Source organism: Amblyomma americanum, chromosome 1, assembly GCF_052857255.1.
Source record: "Amblyomma americanum isolate KBUSLIRL-KWMA chromosome 1, ASM5285725v1, whole genome shotgun sequence".
NCBI classification, from domain to species: Eukaryota; Metazoa; Arthropoda; class Arachnida; order Ixodida; family Ixodidae; genus Amblyomma; species Amblyomma americanum.
In genome coordinates, this window is record NC_135497.1 from 147,059,596 (window position 1) to 147,079,501 (window position 19,906).

The window sequence follows — 19,906 nt, forward strand, 5'->3', positions numbered from 1 at the left end:
AGACATGCAACAAGCGGTACCCACGCTGTACCAGTGTGCTCGTTATTGCTGTTTGTTGTTGCTGTGTAGCCTTGGAGCTCAGCGGCCAGCTGTGGACTGACTCGAGTGGGAGGGCACGAGTTTCTCTTTTTCTTCCAGTCTTTGCGTAGTGCTTCGAAATGATAGAGAAGATATGTTCCGACCACAACGGACAAGAAGAATAAAAATAGGTGCCAGCTTCGGATTCATATGTAGTCTCTATATTCTAGCACAGGGGGGTCTTTCCTTGTGAATACTGCTCGGGGAGGGGAGGGGGGGGGGGAGACCCACCGAAACCCCACTATATTTTAAGCCCTGGCAACAGGCACGCGACATAAGACAAACGGGTCTGTGCACGTCGACAGATCTAATGAAGGCGCGTCGACAAAATAAATCCGTTTTCGCTCATTCTTCACGCCCCCGACGCGTTTGTGATTTACATTGAAGAGATTCAGCATAGCAGAGACGTACAGTCCCCGTCAAAAGTATACAGCCCAAAGAGTTTGCTTGAGAGGCCTGCAGCATGTCTCGTTGTGCACCCTCAGCGACCGCAACCTTTGGAAAGAGGAATGGCTTAACAGCTGTATGGGGAGCCCCGCTCAACAAAGGAGCAAACCCCTTGGGCTGTATGCGATTACCGTATGCCTGCTGAGCACCTGCCCCTGCGCGTGCTTAGTTGACATAAGGCCCACTGTCTGCCGCGTGTCCGCCTAGCCGTTCCCTTTGTCCATTCCTTCTCTGTCTCAAGTACGCCTGCTGGCACAAGGGCGTCCGCTTGAAGACGAATACAGTTCCACAGGAGTGAGCCGCCGGAGGAAGTGGCTCAGTGAACGACAGACGCCGCACGTAGTCAGTCCTTGGGGGCGTCATCCGCCGACCCTGGGAGGGCTTGGCGTGGCTGCGCCGCACCCCGGCCATCCGGCGGATGATGCCTCTTTCCGTCCGCATTTGAGCACACGCTGCGGAGGTTGCAGACCTATGACCTTTATTTGCAGCCAGCCCAGACGAGGACGCGGCGATGGCGCGTCGTCAGGGCTTTCTCTCCGCCTCCGTTATTCCTGTTTTTTTTTTCTTTCGTTAGAAATATCTGCTGTAGCGGAATATCTGCATATACCTTATATGCCATCTATCTACTCTCTCCCGTGTCCTCCCATGGGTCTTGGGAAGAAGGAAGCAAATGGAGAGGATGTAAACGCTGCCGGCACTGGCGCGCTTCACACATGCGTGAGCAAAGAAGTTTGGCCCTGCGACGTGCCACCGGAGCGGCAGATGACAACGCTGCGCGCTGCACGCGCCAGTCGCTCGGTGCGATTACGCCACTGCGGTGGTGTCACTTGTGCTCATCTTTTTTTTCTCACGCCTGTCTCCATGTTTACTTGCGCGTCTAAAGCAGATGCTATGCGCCTGCGGTAAAAAATAGGAAAAAAAGTATGGTGGAGAGGAGGCAATAGTTGAGCGGCTACACTCTTTCTATCCCTCCTTGTTGACAATGTTGCAGGCACACGCACGCAAGCATGGTGGAAGCCGGCCAAAAGGACAATCAACAGAGAAGACACGCTGGCTCCTCGTGTCCTGCCAGGAGCTAGGGTGTGCCCTGTCCGCCTTCTTTTCTTGCTCATTGTCCTTTTGGCTGGCTACCACCATGAAAACCTACCAACTCGCCGAGCACGCAGTGTTATGTTGCACGCAAGCGTGCACAGAGAAAAAAAACCTCCTTTTTGACAAGCACTTCAAATAATTGTCGTCCTGTCAGTGGAGCCTTTTGTTTTAGTTTATAATAAGGACAGTGACACTGAAATGATGCCAGCTTCGGCATTTGACCCACGCGGATTTCCGCTATATGGTACGTGGCACTGCCCATACCGGCATTCTCTCCTCTTACATCATGGAGTGCAGCCTGGATACACACAGGTTGCAGATGGAGACCACCAACCGAGGCTCGGAGGCCAGTATTGAAAAAAAAAAAACGTCTTAACCGCCGCCACATTGTATTGGATGGAAGTTTTGATCCCTTGCCGCACGTCGCATCGCGAGGGGCGACGACAAAAATCGGCACGTTCACGGATGATGACAGAAAATACGGTTCAAGCTGAATAGCTCGAGCTATGGCTGCAGTTTATCCGGAGCCCTCCCTTCGTGGTCCACGGTACTGTAATTGGGACAGAAAGCATAGAAGGAAAGTTTTGTCCCCGAGAGGAGTGATTCTGCAGAGGTGCTGTGCCCTCCGCACATTGCTTAAAGGGGCTGTGAAGGGGGCTCTAATAACCTTGCGCAATGCCTTGGATGTTGATGCACGCCGCTTCACGAATAGTGTCCAGCAAGGATTTTCTTAAGTGCGCTTTGTAGAAGCTGAGTTATCTGTAGTTAAAATTTGAATTTCGCCGTCTTCGCGCCTTTCCCTCTCCTTTCGTCACTTTTTGCGCGCTGGAAGGTAGGCGTTCCTTCGCCGACCCCCCTCTGGGAGCGGAGCTTCCCGACCCGCCGGAGCTAAGCGCCTTATTGGCCGCGTCCACGGTAGCTGCCTGACGTCTGAGAGAATCTAACCAATGGCCACCTCTCACCTTGTCTACGCAGACACGGGGGACGGAGGAGGGTGCGAACATGAAAAAGTCGCCGGGAAGAGCTCGCCAACTTTGACGCGTGATTGTGGGTCGTCTGCTGCGTGTAGAAGAGTGTTATTTGGCTCTAGTTTTCATGGCAACACACTGCAGTGATTAAGTGAGTTAATGTGCTCTCCTCGGAAGGCGGTTCACAGCCCCTTTAAGATCGCATAGATATCTGAACACTGCAAGCGCCAGCATTGGTGTACTTGCTGGTCTGACACCACGGCTCTCAGTTTCACGCGAGCAGAAGGCAGCCCTGACATAGAGCATGGATCGAGACCACGCACAGCGCAATGATTCAGATCGTGAGAAAACTGACGTGGCTGGAAGCGACTGGATGACCGTTAGAGCTGGGCTTCCTATTGCTGGTTCCTAAAAATGGCTGTTTGGACACCTGCAATATATGAGTGCAGTGCGTATATTAGCAGTCATCTTTGAGAAACTGCGAAATACGGTGAAAATGAGTCAAAACGCACTCGCGCCTCCATCTCGGCACAGCCATTCTCCTCGTCCCATGTCTTCTTCCCTGGTTATGCAACGGGCAAATGCAAGCATTTCATTGGTCCACCACATGGCATTGCTCCCCCGGTGATCTGTGCGCTGCCCGTTAGCGTTTCTGCGAGCCGTGCGCACTTCGCAGTTATTTCAACTCGTTGGTTCGTTTGTTTCTGTGGGCGGCGCAGTTATACTGCGCGCTCGCTGGCCTACCTTATCGACAGTGACTGCAAGCACGAGCACCGTCTGAAACATGTATACAAGCGCATTGCCGTGCTCTTTAGCTCTGCTTCTGTGATAATTGTGTTTTAGCATGGCCAGATTCGCACACCGGCGGCAAGGGAACGCCCACGTCTACCACGACGTAAGCATGGAGTATGAGGTTTGCCGAGTTTTTGCCCATCCCCTAGAGGCGAAGACAAAGAATAATATGGATTACGTGGCCTATTCGTGAGAGAGGAACAGTGTGGAGAGGGCTTGCAGCTGACAGAATGTGTGGCTTAACTGCTTCATTTAGAGTTGGTTTGGTTGGTTTATGGGTTTAGCGTCCCAAAGCGACTCAGGCTATGAGGGACGCCGTAGTGAAGGGCTCCGGAAATTTCGACCACCTGGGGTTCTTTTACGTGCACGGACATCGCACAGTACACGGGCCTCTAGAAGTAGTACGCCTCCATCGCAATTCGACCGCCGCGGCCGGGATCGAACACGCGTCTTTCGGGCCAGCAGCCGAACGCCATAACCACTCAGCCACCGCGGCGGCTACTTCATTTAGAGTCACGAAAAAATTTTGAGGCAGCGAATTTTTTTGCACGATGCGACAAATATTGCAATGTCTGAGCACATGAGAACGAAGGCTACAATAAAAAATCTGACTGCGCGCAGCGTGTGCTGTCCTTGTGCGTTCGTTAGCTAATTGCTCTCGTCTGAGTTATTTTCTTATTCCGTATAGTCTCATCTCGCCTTGCAAACTTTTATAAAAAATATTCTGAAGCGTGTAATACTCCCTCAGTGTTCCTTAAAACCCATGAGGGTATGCAGCAAAGCAAATGTCACTGACACCGGTGAGAAGGGCAGCTTAGCGAAACCTTTAAAGTACATAGACAAATGAAGACATTCAGAAGCAGGGAAAAATATGGGGCCGTTTTGTACTCGGAAACGTGCGAACAGTAGATGAAACAAGATCGTTTTTTTCCCCGCGCGTCACCTCAGTTTAAAGTAATTAAAGTGCCAGGGTGGAAGGGAATGGGAAGGGCCCGTTTCTGGCTGAGGCATTCGTCCCGTAGGTGATCGACCTCACCATAAAAGCCTTCGAGGCGTGCACTACGACCTGGCTGGCAGTGAAGTCATGGGCTGAGCTAGCCTACGAGATCGCGGTAGTTGTCCACGTGATGCTCCCTATCCAGATGAAGGGTGGTAATTTGGGCCTGCTGGTTTATCACAGAAAAGAAAAAATATGCCGCGCAAAAAACGCATGGACGACAGAAGAAAGACAAATACAGTGCTGTGTTTGTCTTTCTTCTGTCGTCTATGCGTTTTTTGCGCTGCATATTTTCATTTCCATATTCAGCCACAGTGCGAAACCATCAAAGAAGCTTTTAATCTATTAAATTTTGTCTAAGTTCAAATCAGAGTTTTAATCCACTGTGATCAGGTAGATATGTCCGCCAGTTCTTGCCGCGATCAATGGGAGCGCGACTTTTTGACCTCTTTGTGACTGTTTTGAGATCGCGACCTTTCCGCAATTCGGCCCCAATGTATTCTAATCGGCGGCTGCGTTTTTATGGAGGAAAAACGCTAAGGCGCCCGTGTGCTGTGCGATGTCAGTGCACGTTCAAGATCCCCAGGTGGTCGAAATTATTCCGGAGCCCTCCACTACGGCACCTCTCTATTCTTCCTTTCTTCTTTCACTCCCTCCTTTATTCCTTCCCTTACGGTGCGGTTCAGGTGTCCAACGATATATGAGAGAGATACTGCGCCATTTCCTTTCCCCAAAAACCAATTATTATTATTATTATTATTATTATTATTATTATTATTATTATTATTATTATTATTATTATTATTATTATTATTATTATCGCAGTAATAAAGGATGAAAAAATGCTTTTGTACATGTATTGCAACTTTCAAGCAGCAAACGTCTTCCAAGACATAGAATTGACTGCCAAGAACCCAAGGGCGGATTTATAGGGCACGGATCGAAGGGGCGGTTAGGGGGCGAGGGGTCCCATTTGAACCATGCATTTCTTCGTGTTTTTGTTGTCAAAAAATATGGTTCAGCTTAGTTTTTTTTAAAGAAAAGGTAAAGAAATAAAAGTTCGCCCCAAATTTCTGCGAGCCATTATGCGAAAATTTACCCACGAATAAGTGTTTGCAAATAAAAATCGAAAAAGGAAATGAAATTCGAATATCCAATGAAAAAAGCTAAAAATGCTACATCCATCTCGTAAAGCCCCATTGACATGGACCGTTAAATCACCAATGATGTGCGAGGCATATTTTTTTTTTCATCAAAACACTGAATAAGATGAACACGTAAGGTACGAGAACGGCTTTAATGACATAAACCTCACGATAGAAATAATAAACTGTGCAATCCGACCCGGGCAGATCAGCCAGTGAAATTATTTTTTCTAACGGAAACAACAAAACACAAATGCATGCCTTCAGACAGAAGTCGTATTTTTACCAACCATACAGAAAGCATGTTTTGGTAAAGACAGGGCTACTGTCGAAGTTGTGAGAGCTGGGCACTGCCCGTGGGCTAGTGGTGGGGAAAACAAAAAAAACAAAGAAAACAACTTAAGATCATTGCCGATGGCGCCTACACGCCAAATATCATCCGTAAATGGCTTACCGGCCCTCGCTTGCATCAAGGGGGCAATATTGACGTTGTGAAGTGCCCGTACTGTGGCTGTATGTGTCGTGCGGACCTGTACCACCTAGTATGGCATTGTTCAGAGTTCCGCAAAGGACGCGACGACCTGGTTTTCCCACCGATGGCGAGGAATTTCGTGCATTGACCAGAGCCGGAGCGAACGGCATATTGGAAGATATTGGCAAATATGCTAAGTGGCCTCTACAAAGCAGTGTAAAGCGTGGCTAGACCACCCATGCCGTCCCTTCATGTATCAATAGACCTCTATTTTCCCTTCCTTAACAACCCAATTCTCCAACAAAGGGCCTCGAGCCTCCCTTTCTAAATAAGCGGCTTATTCATTCATTCATTCATTCATTCATTCATTCATTCATAGACAAAGCTGGAGCAGTCGCCGATGTAGCATGTAAGGCCAATCTGCCTGCCAATTAGCACTATCACCACCATCCAGCAGCACATAAAAAAGGTAGAAAGGGGAAACATTTAACTGAATAGCTCTTTGAATACTTGGATATACATAGGAAAGGCAGGAGGGAGCAAATTTGCTGCGCGAAATATTGGAATATTCACTCACTTTCCGCGGCGGCAGCGTTTCGATGGAGGCGAAACGCTAAGGAGCCCGTGTGCTGTGCGATGTCGGTGCACGTTAAGGATCCCCAGGTGGTCGAAATTATTGCGGAGCCCTGCACTACAGCACCTCTTTCTTCCTTTCTTCTCTTAGTCCCTCCTTTATCCCTTCTCTTACGGCGCGGTGTCAGGTGTCCGCCGATATGCGAGACAGATACTGCGGCATTTCCTTTCCCTTAAAACCAATTTTCATTTAATTTTCACTTTCGCTGTATACAAAGCGCTAGCATCACATCCTGCCACCTGTGCTGTCTGTGGAATGCACTGACATATGCATTGCAACTGCATTTATTTAGGTGCATGTAAATCTCGTAGGAATTAAGGGGCGGAAGCGATATATAGCAGCCGAACTCGTTCCGGATGCTCCAGTTGTATGCAAGCCAACCAAGTGCAGGTCAATTTAATCGACGTGATACATGAATCGTACGGAAGGTTCGTAAGACTGACACCCACTTGTAATGCATTTCCTGGAGAAAGCGCGCAGCTTTCACGACAGCGGTAAGCGCCACAGGCGAAATCGGGGACGGCGGCGCCGGCCGGGCTATATTTCAGTTCCCACCGCGACCACCAGGTGTGCGCGCTTCGCCTTCGCTTTCCTCCCACAGCGACTACGGTTGTCGTCGACGCGTGACGTCAGATCAGCATTTGGTTCGCGTCTGGCAGCGTCCGCGACGCACTCCACTTCAGCGTCCTTGCTTCGGCGGGCGGTCGGTTAGGGCAGCAGCGCCTCGACGCGTGGCCTCATTTGAGGGACTGGTTTTTCTAGCGGCGCCGGCTTTTGGAACACCAGTAGTTTTTTCATCGAATTGTTGCCTGGGCCTTGAGCACGCGTGAACCATGTGCCCCGTGGTTCTGCTAGCGCTGTTATTGAGCCTTTTGTTGCTATTACTCGAGGTTGTGGCCGCTCTGTCCGTGGCCTTCAACCCAGCGCGCGTGGACAAGTTGAAACAAGGCAGCTTCGCTCGAGTGTCGTTTTCCGCACCCCCTCTGGAGCCACGATTCTTCAGCGTCGCTTCGGACAATCCGTATGTAGCATCTGTGGCTGATCTAAACTTCACTGAAACAGGCAGTTTTGTCAATGGGACGTTTACTGTGAAGGCAAACTTTCTGGGTCATGCCAAGGTGCGCGTTGTGACCAATGGGACTGAGTCGACAGAGTTTCTGCCCGTCAGCGTCGTTAGGAAGCAAAGCAAACTCTCCCTAATATTTACCGTGTCCGTGGCTGTGCTAGTTTCACTCAACTATATCAACATGGGCTGTGCTTTAGACATGGAAGTGGTGAAGGACGTGCTACGGAGACCCATAGGCCCAGTGGTCGGGTTCTTCAGCCAGTATCTCGCCATGCCCCTGGTAAGTGTTGCTGCCATAGATGGTCACTCTTTTACTCAAGCGTTCTAGCCCCAGGCATTTCTTGCGCAGAAATGCTCGCCATGTGTGCTGTTGAAAGCGGACAGCTGTCGTCTACTGTGCGCGTCGTTAGACCTGTGATCGGGCGACGTTATTGGCGTTTTTTGTGCGTTCGTATTGGCCGAAAGTGGTTGACCCTCGCGTGCCTTTCTCGAAGTCCGTGCGCCGGTGGCACGCGAGAGTGAACGCCCGAGGCCTTGACTGGCGCCGGACCTTGACGCCACCCCATTCTTCTAGGAAACCCGTTGCAAGTAATATTGTAGCGGATGTCAGCAGTCGCTCGGTTCATGGTGGATTTTTTTTTTTTTGATAGCGGATATGTTGGTAGCTGTTGTCAGCTTGCTGATCGAATATGGTCGTCGAGGTTGCGAGTAGCAGGTTTCCGGCGAGGAACAAACTTTCCTTAAGTCTTGGAGCGTCCATGCTTTATTTGGCGCAGCTTTACCTTTTTGGGGAGAAGACATTGCCCCTCAGGCGTTTAAGTAACTGAAGCTTGCGATCACTTAAGTGAGTGAATGTTGCTCATTAATCAATGAAACAACCATGCTTATTGAATTCAACAACAGACCGACACACACTAATTTCAGCTACTCCTGTGAAGTTGATTCTGCAGGAATTTGGGAGCAGACAAAAGTGGTCAAAAAAAATTATGGAAGAAGTATGTTATGTATACATGTTAGTGCACAAACCATTTCAATTTATTTTTCCATGTACACATGGTGAGGGTCGAGGGGAAAAAAGCCAGAAATTGTGGCTTGACATGCCCCTTGGCCCCTACATTGCAGGGCAGCAGGCAACATGAAAATTACGTACACAAGTAACATCGCAAAATGCAAACAATGGTTGCCAAGAACAGTTGGCGCATCATTAGAAAAAACAATAAGGAATGAAGTGCACACAAATAACCAAAAAAGCAACAGAAAAAAATACTTCATAGAAAAACAGGTCTCCGGTTATTCGAATCAAGTCAACACTTTATGGAACGAAAGAGATAAAGAAGCAGTGAAAGCATGGTGAAATCTAAAAAGTAGCACATACATCCTGTATATCTTTGCGGCATGCTTGGGATAAATCAACTTGTGGAGCATGAAACTTATTTCGATATTTGCTAGGCTATATGTACCATATATTGTGCAGCATGTTGGAATATGCCACAGTTCGCTGTGTCTGCTAGGGTAAACTTGTACATTTAGCGAAAGGTGTGCTGTGTCATGCAAGTAATTCACATTTTGTTTCATGTGCCCTTATACCATTTTACATTTAAAAGTGAAGCTTGCAAGATAATTGTGTGCCCTGCAAATTTCTTTTGTGATGGCACTGGAGTACTCCACTGCAAGATCCGTCTTACTGCTACAGGCAGTCTAGCACATTAGTTAAACAAGCAACTTACCTTCAAGACTGTATGCTCATGTGAGGAAAGCATGCAGTTTAATGCATACGTCTTCGAAGAAAGGACACTAGGCATAAAGAAATGTTACAGTCGAGGGCTGCTGTCGATGAAATGTTCATTGCAACAAGCAAAGAAAGTTTAATTTTAAATGGCCCAATTTAAATTATGACTTAACATATCAAAACATTGCAGCAGTGGATGAATTTGCGGTGGCATACTGGGCACATATTTCTTGCCTATTTGAGCACTGTGCCAAGCAGTCCCCCTTGGCGAAGATATTTTTAGTATGACTGTTTTTGGAGACCTTTGTTTTGCTGGTGAAAGGGGTTGCAGTGCATAAATATTGTTACTCCTGGTGGGATTGAGGTGGTTCCTTCGAACCACCTTCACACTTACAGCTTACAAGAGGTGTATACTTCCACGCTTCTTACAGCTTACAAGAGGTGCTAGGCAATGTGGCCTGCACCTCTTTATTTTGGGAAGGGGTAGCTGCATATGCATGATGTCACATTGGGGTGGCCTTGCCTTGGGATACCAAGGGCGCACATTTGAAATTATGAAGTGGCTCTGGTCTCGAAAATGGCTAGCATGCAAGTAAAATTGACTTTTCTTAACCTTTAGGCATAGCCATTACCTCTGTGCATGGCTATGCCTAGCTTGCAGTGCAAAAAGATGAGGGAGAGAATAGAAGTTGGTGCGGGGGTTGCACTTTATTCGTGTCATTTTGCACGGCAAGTTTTTTTTATTACACTCTTCTGACTAGCCTGAGTTTCCATACTTGTTGAGCTAGCCTTGGAATCTTTTAAATAATGTGGTTAGAAGACGTTAGAACGAATTGTGTAGTTGCCATGAAGAGCAAACGAAGAAAAAACGGCAAAGCGAGAAGCGCAAGCACGTGTGTGTCGATGCGGCTGCTGAAATGCGTTCAAGTCCTTTCTTAGCAGTGTAGATGTCTTAAGTCATCCTTCTCTACGGTTAAGTGCACTGTAATGCAAAATTAACCATTAAATAAGATAAATTAGATATTTTTTTACGTTTTCAAAACTAAATATTGCGTCAATTTTTTATTCTTTGAGCACGCTAGCTGGCGCTGCCGTCTCGGTTGCTCCTTTAAGCAACTTTAAGGCCGCTGACGGCCGCCTTTGCGGCTACGGGCCTTTTTCGCAAAGGTCTCGACGCTTTGCCGTGTAGATGCACGTCAGGCACCTTTGTGGCAAAGGACCTTAATTCCTAATGCCTTACACGTGCCCGTGTGACAGGGGTATTAAATGGCTATAGTAGTGACTGAAAACGACGGATCCTTTCATGAAATGCCTTAGCTGACATAATGCAATCGTCGCAATTTTGTTACTGAAGCCGAGAGTACGGGGAATGTTTGTGACATAAAAAGAGTAGTGTTGCCCGTAGAATTCCGCCAAACTGAGACCACTGAAATGGAACTTTTTCAGATCTATTTGTCTATTTGTGCCAGAATGAATCGTCACATGGCTGCCAAACATTTTGGAAGTAAGGAAAGAGAGATATCTGCAGTTTCATTAGCGTATGGTAACCTAAAAAGCCCCCGGAGCTGCCCGTTAGGTTTGTGTCTGGTTTTCGAAAAGGTTGAGAAGCAGTAAGAGGAGATCAATTTCTTACTTTTTTTTTAGGTTAGCACTTTCTATTAATGCTGAGACTGGGGAGTGCTAGATTCTAAACAAGGGAACAACACTACGAGACAAATTAATGCATACATTTTTACTATACTAGATATGATTTGCTCGTGATCTGGGGGTGCAATGAAAAGATTCACGTCAAGCTTACTTAAACATGACCACAAGTAAGTTTTCTTTCTAGGACAGTACAGTCCACTAGCCATATTTTATTATGACCTTGGTGCAAATGCTACAAATTGTCAGGCTTGTTATATCACTTATGCAGTGGGGCACAGTATAGTTGTGTTGGATCCTCTAAGCTTGTTCCTGTAGCTAATCAGCCTGACTGAAAGAAAGTTTCGAAATTTTATTTTGCTTTTCTCTCTCCTTCCTCCCCCTCCTTTGTTTTTCTTCTGCATTGTGCTAGTGTTTGTTTTCCTTGAATTTGAGTTTAAGTATCTGCAGTATGATATTCTATATTTTTACATATGTGAATGGTATTAACAAGCAGGAAAAGGGGATATATCGTCACTTCATGTGCACTCCTTGACTAGAGTTGACTCTGGGATACGTTGTGGGTCCTCTGTGGCTCTCACGGTGCTCAAAAATACCACAGGATGAGGATGAGAGCCCCTCTCACTCTTCAGAGCTTGGACACTCTGTGGGCACAGTGTAAACTCACTTCACAGCCTAGAATTGCCTCTTCTCATGTGCGTTCTGGCCTCTATGCTTTTGAGAAAGTGTGTACAGTGTACACCTGATCTCTCATATGCATACGTGCGTGCATCTTAACAATTTTTTTTAAAAAGGATGTATGTGTTCACTGGCTTCCTCTTAACTTTGAGCATGCATGTGCTTTGTCTTCTTTATTGCAGGTGGCATATGGAATGGCACAGTGGCTTTTTGAGGAGGCTTACCTTCAGCTGGGGCTTTTCACTTTTGGCTGTTCTCCTGGTGGAGGAGCTAGCAACATGTGGACTGTCCTCCTGGGTGGCAACCTGAACTTGAGCATTGCCATGACATTCATCAGCACCATTGCTTCACTGGGTAAGCACTGTATTTCTTTGCAGCCTCCAGATCTATTCCAAACAAACAGATAAAACTAGGCAACATGTTCTAAGAGGATTCTGGTGCGGTCTGGTTGGTTCATACTTTCTGCGACACAGATTGACACAGTGCAACGGAACGAGGACGAGAAGAAAAAAGCCCTTCCTGTGTTTCGTGTTTCTTCTTCTCGTCCTCGTTCTGTTGCGCTGTGTCATAGAAACTAGGCAAATTCATTTGTGTCGTAATGTGACTACTCATTAAGCTATAGCACTTGGTGCATTTTTGTTAATGTTGCTTGTTGACTGAGTTTATTTTGCTGTTATTTGCGATTGGCAGTAATGCTTGTCTGTAAATGTTTGAGGCAGCTGTTGATGAGCCGGTGTGTTTGCAATGTTCATTTAAAGGAGTGTTGTGTATCTCTGACTGGTATTTCCTTGCTGCAGGCACCATGCCCTTGTGGCTGTTCACCCTTGGACGCAGCCTGTTTCAAGAGGCCTCGTTGCGTATTCCCTTCCGCAACATCTTCACCACACTGATATCTATGACATTGCCTCTGGGTGTAGGCCTGGCCCTTCAGCGCTGGCGGCCCAAAGTTGCTGATGTGTGCAAGAGGCTGCTGGCCCCAGTGTCTGTGGCCATGATAGTGTACATTGTGGTGTTTGGCACATATGCCAACCTCTACATGTTCCAGCTGATGAGCTGGCAAGTGCTGGTGGCTGCAGCAGCCAACGTCTGGGTGGGCTTTGCTGTAGGTGCTCTGGCCACCCGATGTGCAGGCCTTCCATGGGTTGATGTGCTGGCCGTTTCCATAGAGACTGGTGTCCAGAACACGGGCATTGCCATTGTGTTGCTGGGCTTTTCTCTACCACAACCAGAGGCTGACATCGCATCAGTGGTGCCCGTGGCAGCCTCCATTGTGACTCCTATACCACTGCTGCTGCTGCTACTGGTGCAGAAGGTGTACAGCCGCTGCTGTCGTCGGGCAGACACAGTGGCTGACAGAAAAGGCGTGGCAGCCTTTGCTGAGGTAGGCGCTGCAGGAGATGCAGAGGAGGAGAAGAGGGCACTGACAGTCTGCAATGGAGCCTTGGCCAACGGGACGCTCGGTGGCGGGAAAGCTGCTGAAGCCAGCTACGGTGACGAGCCAGAGAGGCTGTGATGTTTTGGCGTGACATGGTGTTGTTTGCTCCTGTTCTCTGTGCACTCACTGTGGCTTTGTTTCTGGGGATGGGCTTGTCTTTCCTTCCTTTCCCTCTGAGCATGTGCTTTGGACAGTGGGAAAAGCAGCATTTACTGACACTGCTGGCCTGTGCATTACTCTATGGAATACAGCATGCCTTGGAAGTGAGGCGATACATCATCAAAAATGCTTTTTTTTTTTTCTAGAGTCTTCTTTTGAGAAAATTTTGATCATAATGAAGAAGAACTTGCACATTGTATTTTATTCTCAGCTATTGTGTTTGGTCTTCATTTGCCCTCTGGGCTATTCTCATTCATTATGCTGCATTTTAGTTAACCCTTATATGCCTACTATGCCAAACATAAGGGCATAAATGCCTATTGGGCTCGGTGGTAAAGAAGGATGGCCTTAACCTGAGTCACGCTCTAAAAAAGGTAAAGCATTAATTTCTACGTTTTATTTTTTGAACTCTGTGAATGCAAATTCCCCATCTGCACTTGGAAGAGAAAGCATTGCATACTTTGCAAGGAATTTGTTCTGGCCTCAGTTTTTTCACCATCTGGCTGCAGATGGGATTGATGCATTTATTTGTTTTTTCGAATGCATGGCATTCTTACATATAAAACATCCATTCTTAAATGAAGGCTTGTTTTCAACACATTAATCATCATACTGGAGGTAGGTTATGTTGATGTACCTACTGAGTGCTTCTCATCATGTGTGCTAAACATTTAAGATCAAAATGGAGGAGTAATCTTCAGCATGATCGAAAACTAAGCCAATTGCAGCATGTTTGAAGGAACTGTGCAAGAGGACAGAACACACAAGTGACAAACAACGCTTGTTTGTCACCTCTGTATGTTCTGCCTTCTTGGACTTTTCCGCTGGTTGGTTAACTGGTCTGTGGAACATTAATGTTTAGTCGATTCACTGCTTCATTGGTTCCTGGAACTGAGGGTTTAGCAATTCTAAGATCTGTGAGCTTCTAGTAAAGCATTTGATGTTTACTGCTCTCTGTGTGACTACTCAGTTATGACCATGCATACTTGTGTTAAAAGCATAAGGAAAGATGTTTTGAAAAGTGCTAATCTTTTAATTATTGCCAGTACTTCTGTAGAATCTCCTACTTCTAGGAATGATGAACTGGTTTCGCGAAAGGTGAACAGGTTCCCTGGTATTGAAATCTCGTAGTGCACTGTGGTGTAGCATCTAGCGTGCTTATTTGTTTTAAGCTTCTTGTTTTTCCCAACATGGTGTGCAAGTTTTTGAGATTGTAAAGACATGATTCAATTTACAACCATGGTACTTAATATTGATGGCACACTTTAATACATGCAGTAAGCTCTTTTGCTAAAACAGGCCTCTGAAGAAGGAAGTGGGGAAATGCTGCAACATGGCTGCATTTGCTTGCTTGCACATCTTGCATTGCTGGAACTAATATTGCCTAACAACTGTTGCTTGCAATGCCCAGTCTGCCCTGTCTTGTGTGGTTTGTTTTTGCCATTGTCGGCTTTTGGAAACCAATACGCGGTGAAAGCTTTCAGCACTTGTTACTAGACTGCTATGCAGCATAGGTGAAAGTTGGTTCTGTGTTGTAGCAGCGCCTCCTCTATTTTTACAATGCCAGCCGCATCGCCCTCTTTGCAATGGAAGCCGCCGGTACGCCTCACATTAGTTAGTTGCCGTGCTGCGGCGCTACCAGGATAGTTCGACTGCTTACTTCATGCTTGCCAATGGTCGCGCGGTGCTGGCGTTATCTCTCCTACTCCTATACTACAGACCTACACCACGCGTCTATCAGATTCCTGCTTCGTACCCCTTCTTGCGTAGTTCTCGATTCATCCGTGGCACAGCGCTTTTTCCAACGACAATCAGCTGGAGCAGCAGCTTTGCTCGCCGTTTGCAGAACTGGGCTCAGGCGTTCGCTCCGCCTATCACTTGAGGATGCTGTTCCTTGCCAGACGAATAGAGTGTTGTAAGTTGTTACGTTTGTTTGTTTCGTGGCACCATGATTAACAAATTGTTTTGCGCGGATAAATGGTGTTGTCCGCGACGCTGACGAGGTGTCCTCGCAGCAGCACTAAAATGGCACCAGTTAATTATGGCCAGCACGGCTGCTGCTTTCTGTTTTGTGCGATGTGTGGGAAATTTTAAGCTCGTTTGTAGAAAAGAAGGGGACGTTCACGTGCATTTATTTACATATATTTACAACTCTTTACACCAATAGCATATACAGTACTTTGCATGTGTCTGCTGTTATATACATTACAACTCTGTGTTTATAGCCATATACATTTCTAGAATTTGTGTATTTGCTTGTACTGACACTTATTTACAAGCATAAGCAATATGCATTTTAGCGCAACCACATTTGTGCGCTCGAGGAGGACAAAGCATCTCGTGCACGTGCGGAACAACAGTGAACGAAACAAAACACACCTAATGCCTGTTTGGGCAACCAGTTCATACGCCCTCGTGTGTTTGATCGCCCTCTCCTGCGGCCTGAAGCGACAACGACGGTAGAATAAATGTTGATGCTGCGCCGAAGAAACGCTGCCTTGTGGTTCGGCCTTACGATGACTGCGCCTGAAGACATGCTCAAGGGGACTTGATGTTGATTTTGTCTGTCTCCTTTCCTTCAAGCGCTTTTTTTAGTTTGCATAGTTTTATTAGCGCCTGGTTGTAGTCAAGACCAGGCAGAACGTCCAAAATGCTTCGGCATCAGCTGCTGTGCTGTGCATTTGCGTCTGGAGTTATTTTCGCTGCTTAAAACAATCGTATATGCAGTCTGCCGCGCACAGAGAAAAATCTTTATCTAGTTGTCGTAACGATGACAGCTTAGCCTGCAAAAAGTAGAGCTACGACTTGAAAGCTGCTGCTACTTGGCAGTTTCAAAAAATGCCTTCTCTGGAAGATATATCATTCCTTCTTTATTTCATTCTTCCATTTTCCGTACTCAAAATGATTGAATCGCAAATCAATAGAGTAAAACGTATTACTAACTACCATTACCCTCCGATTTCATACTTCTGCCAGGCAGTTTCAGTACCTCTCCTGGAATGTTTTAGTGTTGTAGCTAAAAGACGAACATGATTCAAACAAGTTGCCACAGCCTTTCGTTACAATGCCAACGCCGCTGCACCACACTCTCTGTGGCTCCTTTTAAAACCAGCGCCTGCAGCGGCTCTGCGCCACGAATGGCGCGCTCTATGACGCGTCAATACCTGACAGGCAGCCTGATTACTATGAGGGATGCAGAGCACCGTCTCACGAAGAAAGAGAATGTTTAAAAAAATTGTCTTCGTCCACTTTCCGCCGTCAGGCGCCACTGCGATGGCACTCTCCCTCACAGACGTAGAGCAGGTGCGAAGGCTAGTCGACGGGAGAGAGCAGGAAAGGAGGATAGGAGAGGGTGTTGGACGGTCGGATTGGCCGTACTCGGCAGGCATTGTAAAAATAGAGGAGGGACTGGTTGTAGCATGCATCTGATATGCAGGCCATGCTAGCCTAGAACAGATTTGTCAGCAGGCACCTTCAACACATTACAGTTAGTATCACAATTGTTGCTGGTTCATAGAATGCAGGGGAAGTGTTCACTGTTTTCTCTTGAATGTGAGGTTATTTTTACTGTACCAGCTTATTGAAGTACCAAGGCCTATACAGCTGCTGTTAGCATTGGGTCCTTTCGAGAGAAAAAAAATTGTTTTGGGAGCACTCTAAATGCATTCAACCTCAATATTATTTTCTTATTGTAATTGACAGAGTGGTAGTTTCCTGGACATGCAGCATGTCACGCTACAATGGAGCATTCATTGATGGCCTTTAGCTAAAACTAAAGATGTCTTCTATTTCATCACTGCCATTGTTGGCAACCGCCTTCTGTAGCAGCCGTGCCACATAGCATTTGGAATGTTCAGGTGAGTGCCTTGGCTCCTGCAGTTTTACGGATGTTGTTCCTCACGCAGTGGTACAGATCACGCAGTAATTTGCTAACAGCTGTAAATTGCCTTGGCAAAAAGTGAAGTGGATCGATCATTCATTTTAGGAAAGAAGTCTGAAAAAATAATGATAGCCAAAATGAAGTTTTTTTTCTACCAACCTTCCCATATTTTTTTTTATCTTCAGGTGCAGTACAACAAGTTGGATAGTCCGCTACTGTCGGAGTGATTTCATGGAGCAGGGAACCACATGCGAGCTGATTGTTTTATGTTGCTGCAGCCTTGCGCAGTGTTGTGGTGCTGCTGACTATTTCTTATTTCCCCTTCTATCTGTTTGTCCTTGTATTGGTGTTGTAAAGCTGCTGTCTGATATGTGTTGTATTGTATAGTAATAGTGACATGGAAACCTTCAAATGCCACTCATAATTTTGCACAAGTGCTATTTGCAGATTTGTGCAAACTGGTGTTCTGTAGCATATGTTGGCTTCTACTCAGTGCTGCTGTCTTGGCCTAGAGCCCTACCTACAATGTCTTCAACTTTGTGCACCTTTCATTTGACACATTACCATATGTATGCTGAGTGTATCACTAACAAGCAGCTTCTTAATGCTATGCTTTTGCATAATACCTTGACGAATAGCCTTTTCCACCTAGCAGCCAAGTTGGAGACAGTTTCTTTTTATTTTGGATTGCTTTAATTTGCATTTATTTTCTTTCTTATGAAAAGCAGTCTGTCTTGCCCTCACCTATTTCTACAGATTCAGCAAGTTGGTAGTGAAAATATTCATTGGCACTACTTTGTGTGCAAGATATTTAACATAACCTCAATGATTGCCTTACTAACGGGGTTGTTTTTCTCTTTGTCTGTTTTATTTTTGTGTGTGGCCCTGTCCTTTTTGGTGGCTGTCCTAGGGACCATCTCGTGACTTGGCTGCATTGCATGTTCTGGCAGTGGAGCTAGCTGCTGGTCCTTGAGTGGCTAGCCCTTCGGCATCCTTCACAGCAGGGAACTGGACTGAGCCGCCCGGCTTCTGGAAGTCATGCTCGGCAATTGGCCCGACCAATTCTCTTGTAGCCCTTTGTAGTATATGTCAACACCTTACTCCTCTGTGCACACTTAGTAGCTGCGCATTTTGCACAGTTTGTTTTTCTGTTCACATTATGCATTCAGTTGTGGTGGGAAAAAGAAATAGTGTGCTTTATGCTGTGCTGTGCTTTGACCAAACGCCGGTTTGGTAGACCTTGGCCTGACTTGAGCACTTTTAGGAGCACTCTAAACAATGCCGGTTGCCGTTTGTAAAAGCGTTGCTCTTCCATTTGTCTAAACCTTGACGGCTAGCTAAAATAATCATTATGAGCAGTTGTAAAGCACATCTGCAATGTGATACACTCTATTTTTATAATTGATAATGCTTTTACCACGACATGCTGGTACTCTACAGGAGTGTCACCTGTGGTAGGCAAACGACAGTAGGTAATATGCATTGGCTAGCGAGTGGTTGGCTCTGTGATCAAAAAAAAAAGTTTTTAAATGTTATTTACATGGTTGGTGCTTAGCCTTGCGCTCTGCAGCCCAGAGAGTAAACATTGTTGGTTGTGGCATGCTTTCTTGAGGCAAAATAACAGCTTTTGACAGGACTTGCAAAAGTGTGTTCGGTACTTACATATTTGACTGATGTTACTTCAGAAGTGGTTCATCAGTGAGGCAACATGTTGAGAAGCCTAGAAGAGGGTATTTTTTATGTTTCAAGATGGCCAGGAAATTGTTTTGGTGTGTCACTGTAGCCCAAGGTTCAAATATATTATTTAGCTCGATAGCTTCCTGTTATGAAGTCAAATAAAATAGCTTGTGCATATCCATGATTTCAGTTGCTTTTCACCACAGTACATGGCTGAAGGAGGCTGGCAAAGCTACCTTTTAACTACTTATAAACATAGCTGAAACAGTGCATGTACCACACCAGGAATTGTAGATAATGCAAAGTGTTAAAATACAAGCATTTACTTACATTGTTCCAGTTAAAGGCTTGCTGCTGCGGCCATAAGTTTTCATGAGCAGTTGCATTTCTTTTTTTTGGTGCAACAGCACTACTTCGCAATGTCAAACCAGTTTGTACCTTGCCGCGATTGGGATTCGAACCCGCGAGGGCACTATCGGATCAGCTTCGCTGGCCACTGAACGAGAGCACTATAGGCTATCGCCGCAGCCGATCACGCCTCGTGTTAAACTGCAACACACTCTCGTGTTGTGCATTGTACATTCACCAACTAATGCTACTATCAAACTAATATTTGCACTTTGAGCTAAGTGGCGGTAGTGACAGGGAAATGTGCACTGCATTCGTTGGCGTGGTCAACGTTGTGGCAGAAACACTGCACTAGAGCAATATGCATTGGTGTTAACAACACTGCTGCAGAAACTTGCCACTGGAGCCTAGGCTGCTGGTGTACATTGTATAGTTTATCATTGACGATGAAAAAGTTGACTCTCATAACTGGCTTCCTGGGTCTGTGGACACCTCATTTGCACTTTCAGATACATGGAGGTGGTGTCTACCTGCAAAAAACTGTGCTTGCACACAGTATTTTGTGCTTATCAATGCTAAACCACCAGCCAATTTTTTCTTTGCTATGGAAACCCTAAGGTACTGGCCTGACAGGAAAGATTTTGCAGTTGGACCACTGTGTGCCC

At 46.3% G+C, this 19,906-nt stretch overlaps 1 protein-coding gene across 5 annotated transcripts; it reads left to right on the forward strand.

The window, feature by feature from the left end:
• The first annotated feature begins 7,258 nt into the window (after positions 1-7,258).
• On the forward strand, positions 7,259-19,077 carry LOC144113863 (ileal sodium/bile acid cotransporter-like). Of its 5 annotated transcripts, none has more exons than XM_077647219.1 (4): positions 7,262-7,971; positions 11,925-12,096; positions 12,540-13,232; positions 18,127-19,077. In XM_077647219.1, exons 1-4 carry the CDS (start codon positions 7,459-7,461, stop codon positions 18,138-18,140), a joined length of 1,392 nt encoding a protein of 463 aa, XP_077503345.1. In that variant the 5' UTR covers positions 7,262-7,458; the 3' UTR covers positions 18,141-19,077. The 5 variants fall into 5 exon arrangements, with proteins under 5 accessions (XP_077503343.1, XP_077503345.1, XP_077503344.1 ...); XM_077647218.1 differs by having other exon boundaries at positions 7,263-7,971; positions 17,402-19,077; XM_077647221.1 differs by having other exon boundaries at positions 7,263-7,971; positions 12,540-13,123; positions 17,402-19,077.
• Positions 19,078-19,906: the final 829 nt, after the last annotated feature.

Bases quoted from the DNA above. Each gene is read 5' to 3' on its own strand.
- LOC144113863 (XM_077647217.1), top strand. From the start codon at position 7,459: ATGTGCCCCGTGGTTCTGCTAGCGCTGTTATTGAGCCTTTTGTTGCTA. The intron at 7,972-11,924 runs GTAAGTGTTGCT...TCTTTATTGCAG, and splicing joins AGTATCTCGCCATGCCCCTG to GTGGCATATGGAATGGCACA. The intron at 12,097-12,539 runs GTAAGCACTGTA...TCCTTGCTGCAG, and splicing joins CAGCACCATTGCTTCACTGG to GCACCATGCCCTTGTGGCTG.